The sequence below is a fragment of the Hetaerina americana genome, unplaced genomic scaffold, assembly GCF_022747635.1.
Source record: "Hetaerina americana unplaced genomic scaffold, ioHetAmer1.1.p SCAF_9, whole genome shotgun sequence".
Taxonomy (NCBI): Eukaryota; Metazoa; Arthropoda; class Insecta; order Odonata; family Calopterygidae; genus Hetaerina; species Hetaerina americana.
Window position 1 is genome coordinate 59,406,197 of NW_027287538.1, and position 13,601 is coordinate 59,419,797.

General features: G+C 36.6%; 1 protein-coding gene across 2 annotated transcripts in view; it reads right to left on the minus strand.

Moving 5' to 3' along the window:
- The window catches only part of mtgo (miles to go), a 168,992-nt gene that overhangs the window by 16,393 nt on the left and 138,998 nt on the right, over positions 1–13,601 (minus strand). The window contains exons 1-7 of one of the 2 annotated variants that reach the window (XM_071597505.1): positions 7,424–7,476; positions 6,869–7,016; positions 4,380–4,652; positions 3,492–3,652; positions 2,788–2,984; positions 1,973–2,197; positions 832–1,065 (exon numbers count right to left, since the gene is read on the minus strand). In XM_071597505.1, coding sequence (XP_071453606.1) covers positions 832–1,065; positions 1,973–2,197; positions 2,788–2,984; positions 3,492–3,652; positions 4,380–4,652; positions 6,869–7,016; positions 7,424–7,435 — 1,250 coding nt within the window. In that variant the 5' untranslated portion in view covers positions 7,436–7,476. Of the gene's footprint in view, positions 1–831; positions 1,066–1,972; positions 2,198–2,787; positions 2,985–3,491; positions 3,653–4,379; positions 4,653–6,868; positions 7,017–7,423; positions 7,477–13,601 lie in introns of those variants that run through there. The other variant, XM_071597504.1, reaches the window with a different exon arrangement.

Genomic DNA, 13,601 nt, shown 5'->3' on the forward strand with positions numbered 1-13,601 from the left:
CAAAAACCTTCAGTGATTTCACATAACAATGCTCTCCATTGAACCAAATGATATTCTTAACTGAAGCTATAACGAGAAGAACATTCATGGCATTGACATGTCACAAATCCATTATTTCAAGTATCACATATGATCATTTTGAAAAATAATAATTTTTCTATCCATTTCATTTTCACTTGAAAGTATTATGGTCGCACAAAAAAAAGTTTTTCAGGGACCAAAGTTTTCTTTAGCATTCTTCGAAATATTGAAGTAGCCCTCTTCAATGAGTACACCTCAATTGCTATACAATGGCATATGATAAATGTACACATACAGTGTGCATGTTATACCTTAGATACTAAGACAAGCAATTTCATGAAGAAATGATGCATGTAGTTACAATGCACTTTGAGATTTAAAAATATATAGCATTTTATTTATTGTAACTCACTCAACAAATAATTAAAATAGTGCAGAAATTTAGAACCAAGGTTCATTATAATAGATAACGAACTAACTACATGACAAATAAGTACTTATAAGGTATTTTGAGAGCCATTACAACAGAGGACTTCTACTGTCGATTAAGTTTTGGTGGAATACACACTACCTGGACACAGCCCTTTATTCCCTATTGCCAGCCCTGATGGTGGCGGGGCAACGTCTTCATCTGCCAACCCAGAGGTTGCAGGTTCAATTGCTGTCTCGATGGATTTATTTCCATCCAGAGCTTTGGTGTTTATAATTGTTTCTATTGTTATATCAGTTTTTAAAGTTCAATACAAAGGTTAAAGGGCTGTTTTTTGATTAAAGTGAAATTAATAAATAAATTAAAGTATTTTCTTTCACCTCTTCCCACAATCATTGATTGCGTAGACTCGGAAGGAGTAACAAGTTGATGGCTGCAGTTTGCTGAGGGTAGTCTGCTTGCCCCGGCCACGATACACTTCAGTGAATGTTAATTCTGGACATGGTCCAACTTCATCCTCTCCTATTGTTTCTCCACCTAATATCTGCCTCCCTTGGTCCCACTCCAATATATATAGGCTAATATGTGAACCATTGTCCACACCAGCATTCCACCTTTTAAGTCAAGAGAGAAAAATATTAATAGGTGCAATATTTTGTACATTCAAAGTGATATTTTGCTTTAAAGTGTGGAGAATCAAGTAAAAAATACTGTATATTCTATAGTTATTCCATGTTGTATTGTTCAACATACTAGGTAAATACAATGCAATGGATCTGACGAAAACTTTAAGAGACAGTACTCATGGCCTTATTATATACAGGTAATTTGCAATCTTACAGAATTTAACAATTAAAATGTTACAAGTGGAAAAAATATCATTTCTTGTAAACATATATTTAGTAGACAGGACACAGCATAATAGTGAAAAAACTCAAAATAACAACATGGAATACTCAAAAAGAGCAGAATGGATCATGTACATAAGATCATAGAAACACCTTCACATAACACACATCTTTTTTTTTTAGTCTTTTTTTTAGAGTCTTTCTTTCTATTTCAATAATGGATATCAATTACTTCCACGAAGTGAAGCCTGAAACAATAGAACACATCTTTTTGTTTTTTATCATGATTTTTAGAAATAAAAGAAGTCCATCCTCCTCTATTTAATTACATTTAGAAGGATTTTAATATATTCTGAGGGACAAGATAAATAGCTTTTGAAACAGGACACTCAAGGATGGTATAGACCAATGTTAAGTATAATACACTAGAACAACAGACAAAAATTATTTCACTGGGTACCACCAAAATACTTCCACTTTTTTTCCATTACTTACAGGTGAAACTGTTTCCATCCCTGTTTGGAGGAACATGTCTTACAGTAATTAGTAAAAACTGAGGAGGTAATTTTTTTATCCAGGTGGTTATACAAAATTAAAAATCCCAACTTACCAAGATCATTTAATACCTCATCTCAGTACCCCTTGGAGTATTTCATACTTAATGCATACTAACCTAAGCTGTAAATTGGTCCTTCCTCTACTAATAAGTTTGGGAGGCATTGGTGCATCAGGAGCACAAGGGGGTGTTGAAAATGCTGTCGGCTCTGATGGTGGCCCTGCACCTTCCCATGATCCCAAGGAACCTTCTCCACCTCCCATTGACTGCATCACACTTTTTCTCCTCCATCTCACTTGAAGTTTGACCCAATAGTCTGTCCCAGGCCTCAGGTCTTCCACTCTTTAATGAAATTAATAGAAAGCACTGTGAGGAAAAGATTCTCCAGAATGGGATAAGTTTATTCTCAGATTTGAAATAATTTCATTAGGATCACTATTCCTAAAGGCTTTAAAAGACAGAAAATTTCAAAAACACTTTTTTCCATAATTTAGGGTGCAATATTTTAACTAAATCATCACAAAGAAGTTTCTTTAACATTATAAGTAAACTGTCTATGAAAAGTTTAAACCATTTATGTACCTTAATACATCCAAACACAGAACATGGGATAGACACAAATAACAGATTAATAGCATGTTTTAAGCACATAATACAAGTATCACATCTTTCCAAATGTATTCAGTAACAATTGCAACAGAAATATTCTATTTATGTTAGTTTAAATACTTTCAAGTCTAAATATGTTGATAGTGTATAAATTATTTCTTGAAAAAATAAATATATCACCCCTCATTTAAAAAAACAAACATTAACCTTAGACCATATATATCTGGCAACATAGGTACTTCAACACTTCAAGATCACATGAGTGTTCAATTGAATTATGGCATTGATTAATCAAACAGAACAAATACAAAGAAATACAATACCTGCATGAAAGGGAATCCCCACTATAAATGAGCCTGTATTTCCCGTCTTTCCCTCTCTCATTAAGCAGGACTTCATAACACAGCTCTGAACCAGACGGCAAGCCAGTAACACACCCATCACTTCCAGTGGTTTGCTCCCTCCCTGTGGTTGGCTGCGACCAGTGCAACAGGGCACTTCGAGGCTCCAGATTGGAAACCTGCCAAAGAAAAATCATCACCACATCAGTACAAATGACAGGTGAGAAAACATGGCACTAATTGACATCTATCTTGATAAGTTGTTGGTACAATATGATTTTAACATGCAATGAAGCTGAATTACCTGAGGAAATTACATATTTATCAGGAAGTATATGTTTAGAAATGGGATTAACCATGAAAATAAAAGCAATCATATACTTTTAAAGATTCTGCTGCAGTTAACTTCATCACATTCACCACATTACAATGTGGTAGCAGCCCAGAAATCAAAAAATCATATATCTAACACTTTCATTCCACTGAGGTCGAAGAAATGAGATAAATATTTTAGCGCATAAAGGAGATGCTAGCAATAGATTGAATGTATTATGCCAATTAACTACAAGTAAAGTTCCTTTACGTGAACATTAATTTATTCCTGAATAGTTCAGACTTCCAAAATGAGAGTCGACTTGTAAAAATTTGTTCATATTTACAATTAGGTACTTGGAGAAGCTACAAACCTGCGGGGGACGTGTGCTAGAAAGAAGTTCAGAGAGAAGTTTCCCAGCCTCTCCCTCAACCTCCTCATCCTGTTGGTTGCTCAGGTCATCTCCAGCTGTGGTTGCCATGTTGACACCCTCCCGACTCCTCCTGCGCCCGGACATCATCCCATTGCCCATGTCTGTGCAAGGAAACAAAACAAACTATTAGACAGAAAGAGGATCTGAAAATTATTCTCTACATCATATCCAACAAAGCTATTAGAACACTGTACTGTTGTCTGTAATTGTGAATGACTGCTAAAAACATAAAGGAATCAACTGATACCATTATCATATACATGAACTGTTTTTTGGAAACGAATCACTAAAGAACTCTATTCAAAGGCTTTTAAATTTACAATGACGAAACTTTTTAAACTTATACATCATACCAGGCCATGAACCTGTTGCCAATTCACTGAGCATACTGAAGTTAACCTTTAATGTTAACTAACCACCTCTATTACATACATGGAAGAAAAAGGCAAATACAGCCATTGGATATAATCAAAATGACAATTTAATAATGATCAGCTATTAAATTAAATTGAGGCAAAAAGTCAAAGTGCAGTGTTTTGAAAATTATTGAATGAAAATCTTGCCTGCAGTACAATTTTAGTATCCACTTTAATATCCTATATGGAAGCACTTCAATACAACAATTTTCTTTAGATGGCACATTGGTACATGGTATAACCCTTTAGATGCATTATCCATAGCTAACAGTTTAATGTCAGTGCAGTATTTCTCTCCAACCTTTGTTTATATGCACATGTGAACTGTAAAGACTTGGTTAAAAGGCAGAAATCAGGGCAATCCCTCAGATGCTGCAGAAATCATTAATTAGAAGAAGTCTATCCTGCATACCCCTTCGAGAGAGGAGCTGGTGCTGCGGACTCAGCCTTTCATCAGGAATTGGTCCCCTCATCCCATGGAGGTGCTTTTGCTCCAATTTCCGCTTAAGCTTTACATACTGCCTGTGCGTTCGTTCATCTCGGTGCACCATGGGAACCTGCTGCTGTTGCTGCTGGTGCCCAGGAGGTGATGAGGACGTTGAGGCAGATGAGGAGGCAGAGGAAGGGGGTGTAGAGGCCGAGGGGGAGGAGGATTGAGCGAGGCCATGGGGAGGTGGAGAGGCTCCTGAAGAGCAAGAAAGTCCAAGTCATTCATCAAGGCAGAGCACAAGTTTTCACATTAAACATAAGAAGCAAATATACCAAACAACAACAAAACTACACCACTAGACACTGTATGATGAGTCTTGGGGACAAAGTATTTATGCATGACTATTTACCAAGAGTGGAATTATTTCCATGGGTGAAGGTAATTCTGGAACAGATTAAATTTTCTGTTGTTAAACTACTTGAAAACAAGTTATTTAGTCATAAGAAAATTTTCTTTGGCACAATACTATAAATGTCAAGAATGACAATAATTTGACCAAATTTAGCACCGATGCTGGCTTCAATCATGAGAATGATTCTTAATTGTCCCTATTTCATTAAGCCCTCAAAAACTCATTCATTAACCAATTAAGAAAGGGAATTATTAAATGCTTAAATTACCCACCACTTTCAGAAAGAACTTACTCCATAAATAAAAAAAATGATATAGCTTATCCAGAGAATGAAGCAAGTTTTAGAAATGCACACACATCACCTCAGAAATGTAAATAAATAACACTTAGGCAGTGGTGAAATGCCATTATGTTGCCTGAAGCGAAATTAGATCCTTCACCTACCAAGAATGCTACTAATCTAATTAAACAGGTCACTAAGAGAAATAGAGCTTAATGTGGAAAAGTAGTAATTCATCAGAGTGAACAATTCACAGAAATGTGCTGCATATATCAACAATATCCACTCTGTATTCACTGTTTAAAACAAAGATCAAGGGAATTCCTAAATTTTCTGTATGATAAGAGTCGGGAGATTCAAGTAGTAGGTAATTGGTCAAAAGAATACATTTCCACAGATTTCAGCAAAGGCATTTCAAGACACGGCAGCATGATTACCTCTGTAAAAATTATAACTGCAAGATAGCTCCCAAATTTATAATATTTGGTGATGGATATAAGAGCATAACCCATTTTAAGAGTGTTGAGCAAATAATTCTAGGAATATATTCAGGAAATGATTAAGAGTGGAAAGAAACATACTGTCACATAGTAACTTGCTGTGAATGACTTGTGTCAGGGGTACTTCAATCAACAGCTCATCTGATGGATGAGTCACTGCTATCAAAGTGCTCCCAGAGTAGGATATCCAGAGAAGCTAAACCATCATTCACCAAACAAAAAGTCAAAACCTGGACACAACCACTAATTGTGTGAAGCTGTTCATTAAACCCAAACATCACACCCAACCTATCAATTAATGCAATCAAACTCATGCCTACATTCAGAGTGCTGACATTCTCCTCTATTATTTTTTAATCAGTTCTCAATGATGATTTATCTTAATAAAGTTTCTCATTTTTCTGTGGTTTACCAAGAATGAAGCATTTTGGTTAAAAAGTCTTTGGAAGAGTTCCTTAGCTCTGGAACACTCTCAAGACTTCTTCTACATCAAAATTCACATATGAATTGAAAGAGATTACAACTGGATTGGGACACTAGCATAAACAGTGGATTTAATGCATTCTACTCATTTAAATACTGTGCTTGGTTGCATATAAGATGCACCCTCATTTCAGTAGGGCACGCAAACAAGAAAAGACGTTTCAACAGCCCATGTGAAAGCACTTGTAATTTATAAGGGTAATTTTTTTTAAACAAATGATTCCACTAGGTAAGAAGAGCACAATCTGTTTTGTTAGGATCAGTTGAGATAAAATATCAAGTTTATTCAATATCTTGCTAGCAACTCTTACGACACCACAGAAGTGAGCAACATGATACTCATGTCACATAACTGCGATAAAATTTAATAATAAAAATCCCAACTTCAACATTCTTCAATTGAAAAATAAATATTAAATGTTAGTAAATAAAATGATCCACACACAGAGTCAAAACAGATTATACTGACCCGTGAACGTTAACCCATGGGGTTCAAACCTTCTCATTCATGACTAAAGTGATTTTTTGAAACAAACATTTTGGAATAAAGGTTGACTTTAGAGGCCATAAAATACAGTAGTTATCCCATTAATTCATTCTTTCAATTCCCATTTAAAATTTTAAGGTCAGCAGGTCGTATGCATAGCCAGTATGGCTAGCTAAGAACTGAAAGATTCAGATTCAAAGCTAAAGCAAATCAAATGGTTTTTTAATCTAGATAGACTAACTGTACATAAAATAATAGAAGCTCTCCATAAACATAGCTGTCATGATTGAAGAAATATCAATGGCATACCTGAGGATGCAGGTGGTGACGTATGGGGTCCAGCAGCAATCGCTAGGCCATGAAAGGGTGCATGGGGTGGAGGATAGCCATGGGGTGGGGGCAGGCCTTGATAATAGGTTTGTGCTGGAGGACCTTGCCCTGAGCCATTTCCAGGCCCCTGAAATGAGAGAAAATCATATATTAATGAAGTAATCCCAAATCATTCTAAATGCATTTACTCAAAGATTTTAAATTCCTTGGCATAAACCGTTTCTTTTCAAATACTATACTAGGAGAACAAGGTCTATAAGTTTCTTGACAACAACTGTTCATTAGAAGTGTTGCCATATAAATATTTTAAAAAGTATTGACGTTTAGAATAGCAAATTGAAGCGTCAGTTTAACAAAAAATAAATCATACTTAAACCCAATGAATGCAATAGGTGATTCAATTAAATATTAAAGCAAACCCATGCTTTTAAATGCACGTCCAAGTATTACTCATTAGTGCACATCAATAGACACAAACACTGAAAGCATATCTCGTATAGTTTCAAACAAAGTATTCCCTAGAAAGAGGCTAACCTTGAACCGCATCACACACGATGAACTTGGCTCTACAGTCAATTCATTTGTAATCCACAATACAATCCAATCCCGCCACTCAAGTTATAAACTCTGTAAACTCCGAGCAAATATTGTGTCAAGGTTGATTCTTTCAACAAATTATGACGTATGTTTTTAAACACAGATAGGCTTCTCTTTGGCACGATGAAGGCAATGTTTCCATCAGAAATTCTCTGGACACACACACAATTCTTCAGAAACGGCCTCTTATCTCGACGCACGCTTCCCTTTGAAACGACGCATCAAGCTGTACATGCGACATACGTGGCGAAAAGAATTCCATGAGATTAAGTTTCCACGACGTGGCCCCACGTCGCTAAGGAGAGTGATATATCACACGTCGAAAAGCCTAACCACAAGTGTAGTGAGATTTCCGTACTAATTGATCAGAGATCTCTCTTTCGCCAGTATTCTTCACATTTAATTGGAATAAGGCCTATAAAAAATTAGCCAGCAATGTCGCGTACTATCTTCATCTGCGGTAAACCTTCGGTCTTTATTCTCCCTCTTTATGAATATTGACCATGGAGTCTAATATTATTGGATTGGTGGGGTAGACTCGGAATTGATCTAGTTTTTAATAATCGTAGTAGAAAGCAAGAAATGTGGCCTTTCACGAGGTGATTGTTTTATCATTAAGTTAACTTTAAAATGAAAAACAACATAATTTTGAAATTAAATTTCCATTTCAAATAAGCGCAAAAACAACCAAATCTTTCAAGGACTATGTGAAGGAATAAGTTGACATAAAAGATTGACCGATTGGCAATTAGGTGATAGATAATGTATAAAATCTCTATTCTCGTGCTGAAATGATTCTTCTATAATGCTAATCCCTATCGACAATCATACTGTAAATACAAGACTATGAAAGATTTCGTGCAGGGTAAGACACCGAAAAGGTCATCTGAATAGGCTCATACGAGACCAGAATATAAAAGGCAAAATTTTAACGATCACTAACTGCAGATCTAAACATTTTCAGTTTCATGGACTCGAATGGCACCGCCAAATCATTTATTGAACTGGAAGAGATTAAGGAACAATGATATGAAGGAGAGCTGTGGACGTGGGTGCTTGCTATATTTCAACACGTAAAATGGGTTAACTAGGGAATATTTTCTTAATTAGATAAAAAAGCATACGAAATAAACCTCAGATTCAATAAAAGTAACTTTGAAAATTCTCGAGGAGATTTAAATTACTACAGACGCCAATAAAATGTGCGCCATCACCCAGTCATGAAGAACATATTCATGCAGTTCTAGATCAAGTTCTAGTAAATATGCCAACTGACATAATATTGACAACTTGGGGTAGAAGGAAAACGGAATTGAATTCTACTCTCAAGACACCTAGTTGTAATTAGACCCTAAATAAGACTGAGAAGAAGATGAAACAAGTATATCTTACGGAAGCGATTGTTTCGTAAATGAGAAATATCCACACTTTGAACGAGAACTCCGCATGCGAACCAATTGAAATATCACCACAAGCATTTTTAGACAATTGAAATGCGCAATTCGCATACTTCCCGCGAAGTCAAAAGACATTGGTAGATATCTTTAGATAACCGTACTTTTCTTAAAAACTAAAAACACCAAGGGACTAGAGACCCTTCCCGTTTGAATACCATGAATACCACAAGATATTAGCTTTGGTCTGACCGTTGATATCTGAATATACACATTTAATTACATATTTAGATATTCACTAGTTGGAATTCCCTTTTTAATCTAACTTTTAGCTTCCTAACTCAGTGTATTAAAAGTATTTTCGAAAATGAAAATAATAGGCTTTAGTGCGTAAAACTGTACAATATGAAATGTTTCACAGATTCATTTACCTATTAACTTCACCCTTCCTCTATGTTGACCGCGAGCTATGGCCTTGCAGGAACCGGAAAAGAATTAAGATATTCTGCGTTCCGAAACGCACAACCACATTCGCGGGTGATGATGAGTCAAGTAGAGGCGTTCACTGGTAAATATCTGCAACTGCGCTTCGGATCACTCTGGCTAAACAAACATGCTGTGACTTTTATGATTTTGTACATTTATTAAAATAAGTGAAAAATTTTCCATTAATTTGAATATAGCGAGTATTAAAAATTGAAGTCTAATCTGAAGTGCATAAATAATAGGCATTTCTGGAGTGTTTGCTTAGCACCTACCGAAACATTCATGCGCAAGTATACCATTTATCATTAAAGCTAAATGGGAAAATTGGACTAGAAAAAATCTCACAAAGGAAGTAAACTGCATTTTTCCGTAATCCATCAAGAAATGTTTCGCATCAGTCTATATAAGAGGAGAACTAACTTTTCAATGGCTTGAAAATTAAAGTCATAAGGCAACGGGGCAAAATCAAACTTAACCTCGTAAGTAAGCGCGACTGTTCTCGTAGTCCAAATATTGGAACTGTTCGAATCCCAAGCCCTTATGGAGTAAGCGCATGAGACAAAACTTTTGATAAGAACTTGAATATTTTAGTAGCTGTGATCCGCGAACGGAAAGGTTGAAGGCTCCATTCCCGGCTTCGGTGGCAGAGACATGCTGAAGTAATCCATAATGAAACCCATTTTGAGAAAGAGATTCGTGACAAATGTTTTAAAATTTATAGAACATTGAGTTACAGGTAAACACCATGCCAAGGTGGAGTATAGATTATAATCAGCACAAACCAGAAGTGTATGGATATTCAACGATACGAAAATGTGCTATTAATTACGAGAGTTGACATAAAAATGACCTTGTATCTAACAATCTTTCAATTACGTCAGCAACTCCAGCTTTCCTTCATGGTGATAACTGAGGTTTGTGCCACGTACCGTGGTGTTGGATGCATCATCATACTTGTGTTTTGGATCGGTGTTAAAGGTGCAAGAAACGAGTACAGAATGATTGGAAAATACATATTGTACTCCTGGAAAATCTTGGCTGGCATTAGACACGGTAATTGGCTGGAATTGTGCATGGAAACAAATATTTGCAATGAAGTAATTGGCGTCGCGGATACTATATGGAAAACTGGTTCGGCCCGCGGATTGAGCGACATAATTGGGCTAAACTTGGGTATAACTAGCTTCATTATAATTAAAAAGTTTGAGTATAATACGCGGAGGGCTAATTATTTGCTTTCATATTTGGGATAGACCATGAGCTAGAGTAACTGTCTTGACAAGAATTATTCCAAAATAAGCGTACGAAGTTTATTGTAGGGCGGAGTGCTCTACTTCGTCGTGTTAAGAGAGGCTTGGAAATGTAGCAGTGATTAGTCAGTGTGACCAACTAGGGTGACCTACATCAATCGGCACAGCACTATAATAATAATAATATTACAATTTTAAATAGATAGTATGATGAGTAATTTTAAAATTTAATTGGATAGGTGGATACCGTAAAACAAAACTGACGCATCTGTGGCACTCCCCCCATATGTTGTAATATGCCTGCTGAAAGTTCGAATAAAATAAAGCGATTCGTGTTCATTTCAATTACTTTTATAGCGTCACGGTATTTTTGTAGGGTTTAAGAACCATTTCCAATTCAATAGCATCAGGCTCAGCCTGGTGAAATCGAATATTGATGAATTAGAAAATACTTTGATATAGGTTTAGTGATATTTTATAAATGCATCTCAGTGACTCTTTTCTCCTCATTTTCCGCGATCAAGATCCCCATAGCACCAAAACAATGTTTCAGTTTAATCTTTGATAAGTGTAACAATAATTGCTGAAGCACCAGACCATTACTACCAGGAAATCGAACAACCAATATTAATTTGCAAAACCTCTTTATGGCAAGAAGAAGCGAGAGATATTTATTGATACTTTTTGCTTGATAATACAAATAATGACGATAATATCATCGAGGTTTCATCAGCTCCTACCGAGAATAAAATATCATTAAATTTAAAATAACGCCGGTGGAATTATCAGTAGAAAGCTCCAAATATAACACTCCAGAGCAAGAAGTTTACAGTCAATGATCTTAAAGGCACAGAGGAACTGAACAAAATACAATTAATTGCCATGCGACACAGAAAACTGAAATGAGTCATCTTGTTTTGAACTTCAAGTTGAATTAGAAAAACGATGGATGCAGAAAATCCAAAAAAAAAAAGAATTCATTTTCGATTGTAAATGCAAAAAGGGTATAAGGAATGCCAAATATACACATTGTGGAGACAGACACGGAAGAGAATCGATTGGTATGAAACTCCGCAGAATCTAGTTCGCATGCATGCATGCAGCGAAAAGTGGAGGGAAATTGTGAAACGCAGGGCAGAACGCCACGAGGCGAACCCGAGGCCTGGGAAAGAGTTCGTCTGGGACACTTGGCGCTGCTTGAGAAAGCACCGCGAGTGTGTTACTCCACACTCCATGAGCCACCGACCGGCGTTCGAGACGTCGTCAATAAATCAGCTACTCCCCCGCCGGGAGGGCGAAGCGCACACAAGCCCCTGGAAGCCTCCAGTCACGACACGCCACAACTAACCGAGATGACGCTGTTCTTGGCAACGGTGGCGAAATCTGAATAATTCTTCACTTACATGCACCGCAGTATTACATGATTTCAATAGAATCACGAGGAATATCCGAGAGAATTGATTGAAGGACCGACTATACTCAAAGAATTTGAAGCAAGGATATCACGATTGATTTTTTAAAACTAATAAAACAGGATTTTACAAGGAAAATAATTTTTTAAATGCTTCTCTGTAACACTTTTAATGACTGTTCAATTACGAATTTCACGGTTAAAATACAAAATTAATGAAAGGTAATAAATGCGGAAAATGATAAATTTGGAACGACCACAATCTCACGAACAAAATGAAAAATATGCTGATATCTTTGAGAAGAAAAAACAAATAGACTGAAAAACGTAAAGTTACGGCAACTGTTGTCAGAATTTTCTTACTCGCAAAAACGGTAACACCGAAGAATTATTACTACTGCATGCAGCTAATCCATGGCAAGATCTAATGAAAACTGAAAATGAACATTTCTTCCATGATACTAGACCAAAATGAATATTTTGCACGCCCGCTACGATTTCCTACCCCTCCAACTGTAACATCTTAATTTACAAAAGTTACGCGTCATAACGACTGTTTCATGGGACAACGGACTTTGCAACTCACAACTTCTCAAGCTTTTAACTGCCACCCTTTCGCATAATTTCATTTACCTGATGGTGCACTTGGAAGCACAAAACAATAGCTCGCATCAACTTACTACCGAAAAGTTTTGCACCTGCTTGCAGCAAGACAAAAGTTTCTCAGCAAAAAAATAATACTTTGCAAGAACACTAGTATCAGGGGATGAGCATAAGAAATAAGGAATATCTACTTATCCGAAAAATCTTCTGTAGAGGTAGTGCAAAGGGAGGTGAATGAACATACCAGTAAGTAATCCAAATATCTGACTAGATTATTCGAGTGATTCACTGAGGAAATGGGATGGAGATAACGGATGGAGAAGATAGCATATTAATAGGCAGGGAATTTTCATGAGGCAGAATTTAATCACGAGTAATCATTTTTGCACACACAACTATTTCTGTGGGAGAACGTGCAGAAACGCACTTTAGGAACCTTTCTAAGAATTAAGGAACCAAAGTAAATTGCTTCACATAAAAGTGCAGGTTATATACGAGGGCCGTTCAATAAGTACCGTACACACGGAAATGCTTTGATGTTCAAAATAACTTTTTTTCTGGGATAAACACACTAAAACAGGGAGTTCGCAGAAAAATAAAATTCCTTAAAATAATCAAGGAACATATAAAACAAAAATCCATGTTTCTCGACTAACAGAAGCCAAATTTTCAGTCTGCACGCATAGGGTTCCAACTAAGTTCAGGAGACCATGAAGCGAAAGAGCGCCCTGTCCGCGAATTCAGTCAGGTTTACATTAATTCCCCACGACAAGACAAATGGTCCCTTACACAGCAGAGCCCCCCATTCCCCAGCCTCGTGACATCTTTTCAAACAAATTACAAGTTTCCCTAGAAAGAGTTTCACCGTGGTCTCTGAGCAAATACGACGGAGAGAGCGTAAGTACGAGGCTCGTACTGTGGCTAGGGCATTGGGCTACGGAGATTTCGCGTAAGAACTACGTACATCATCA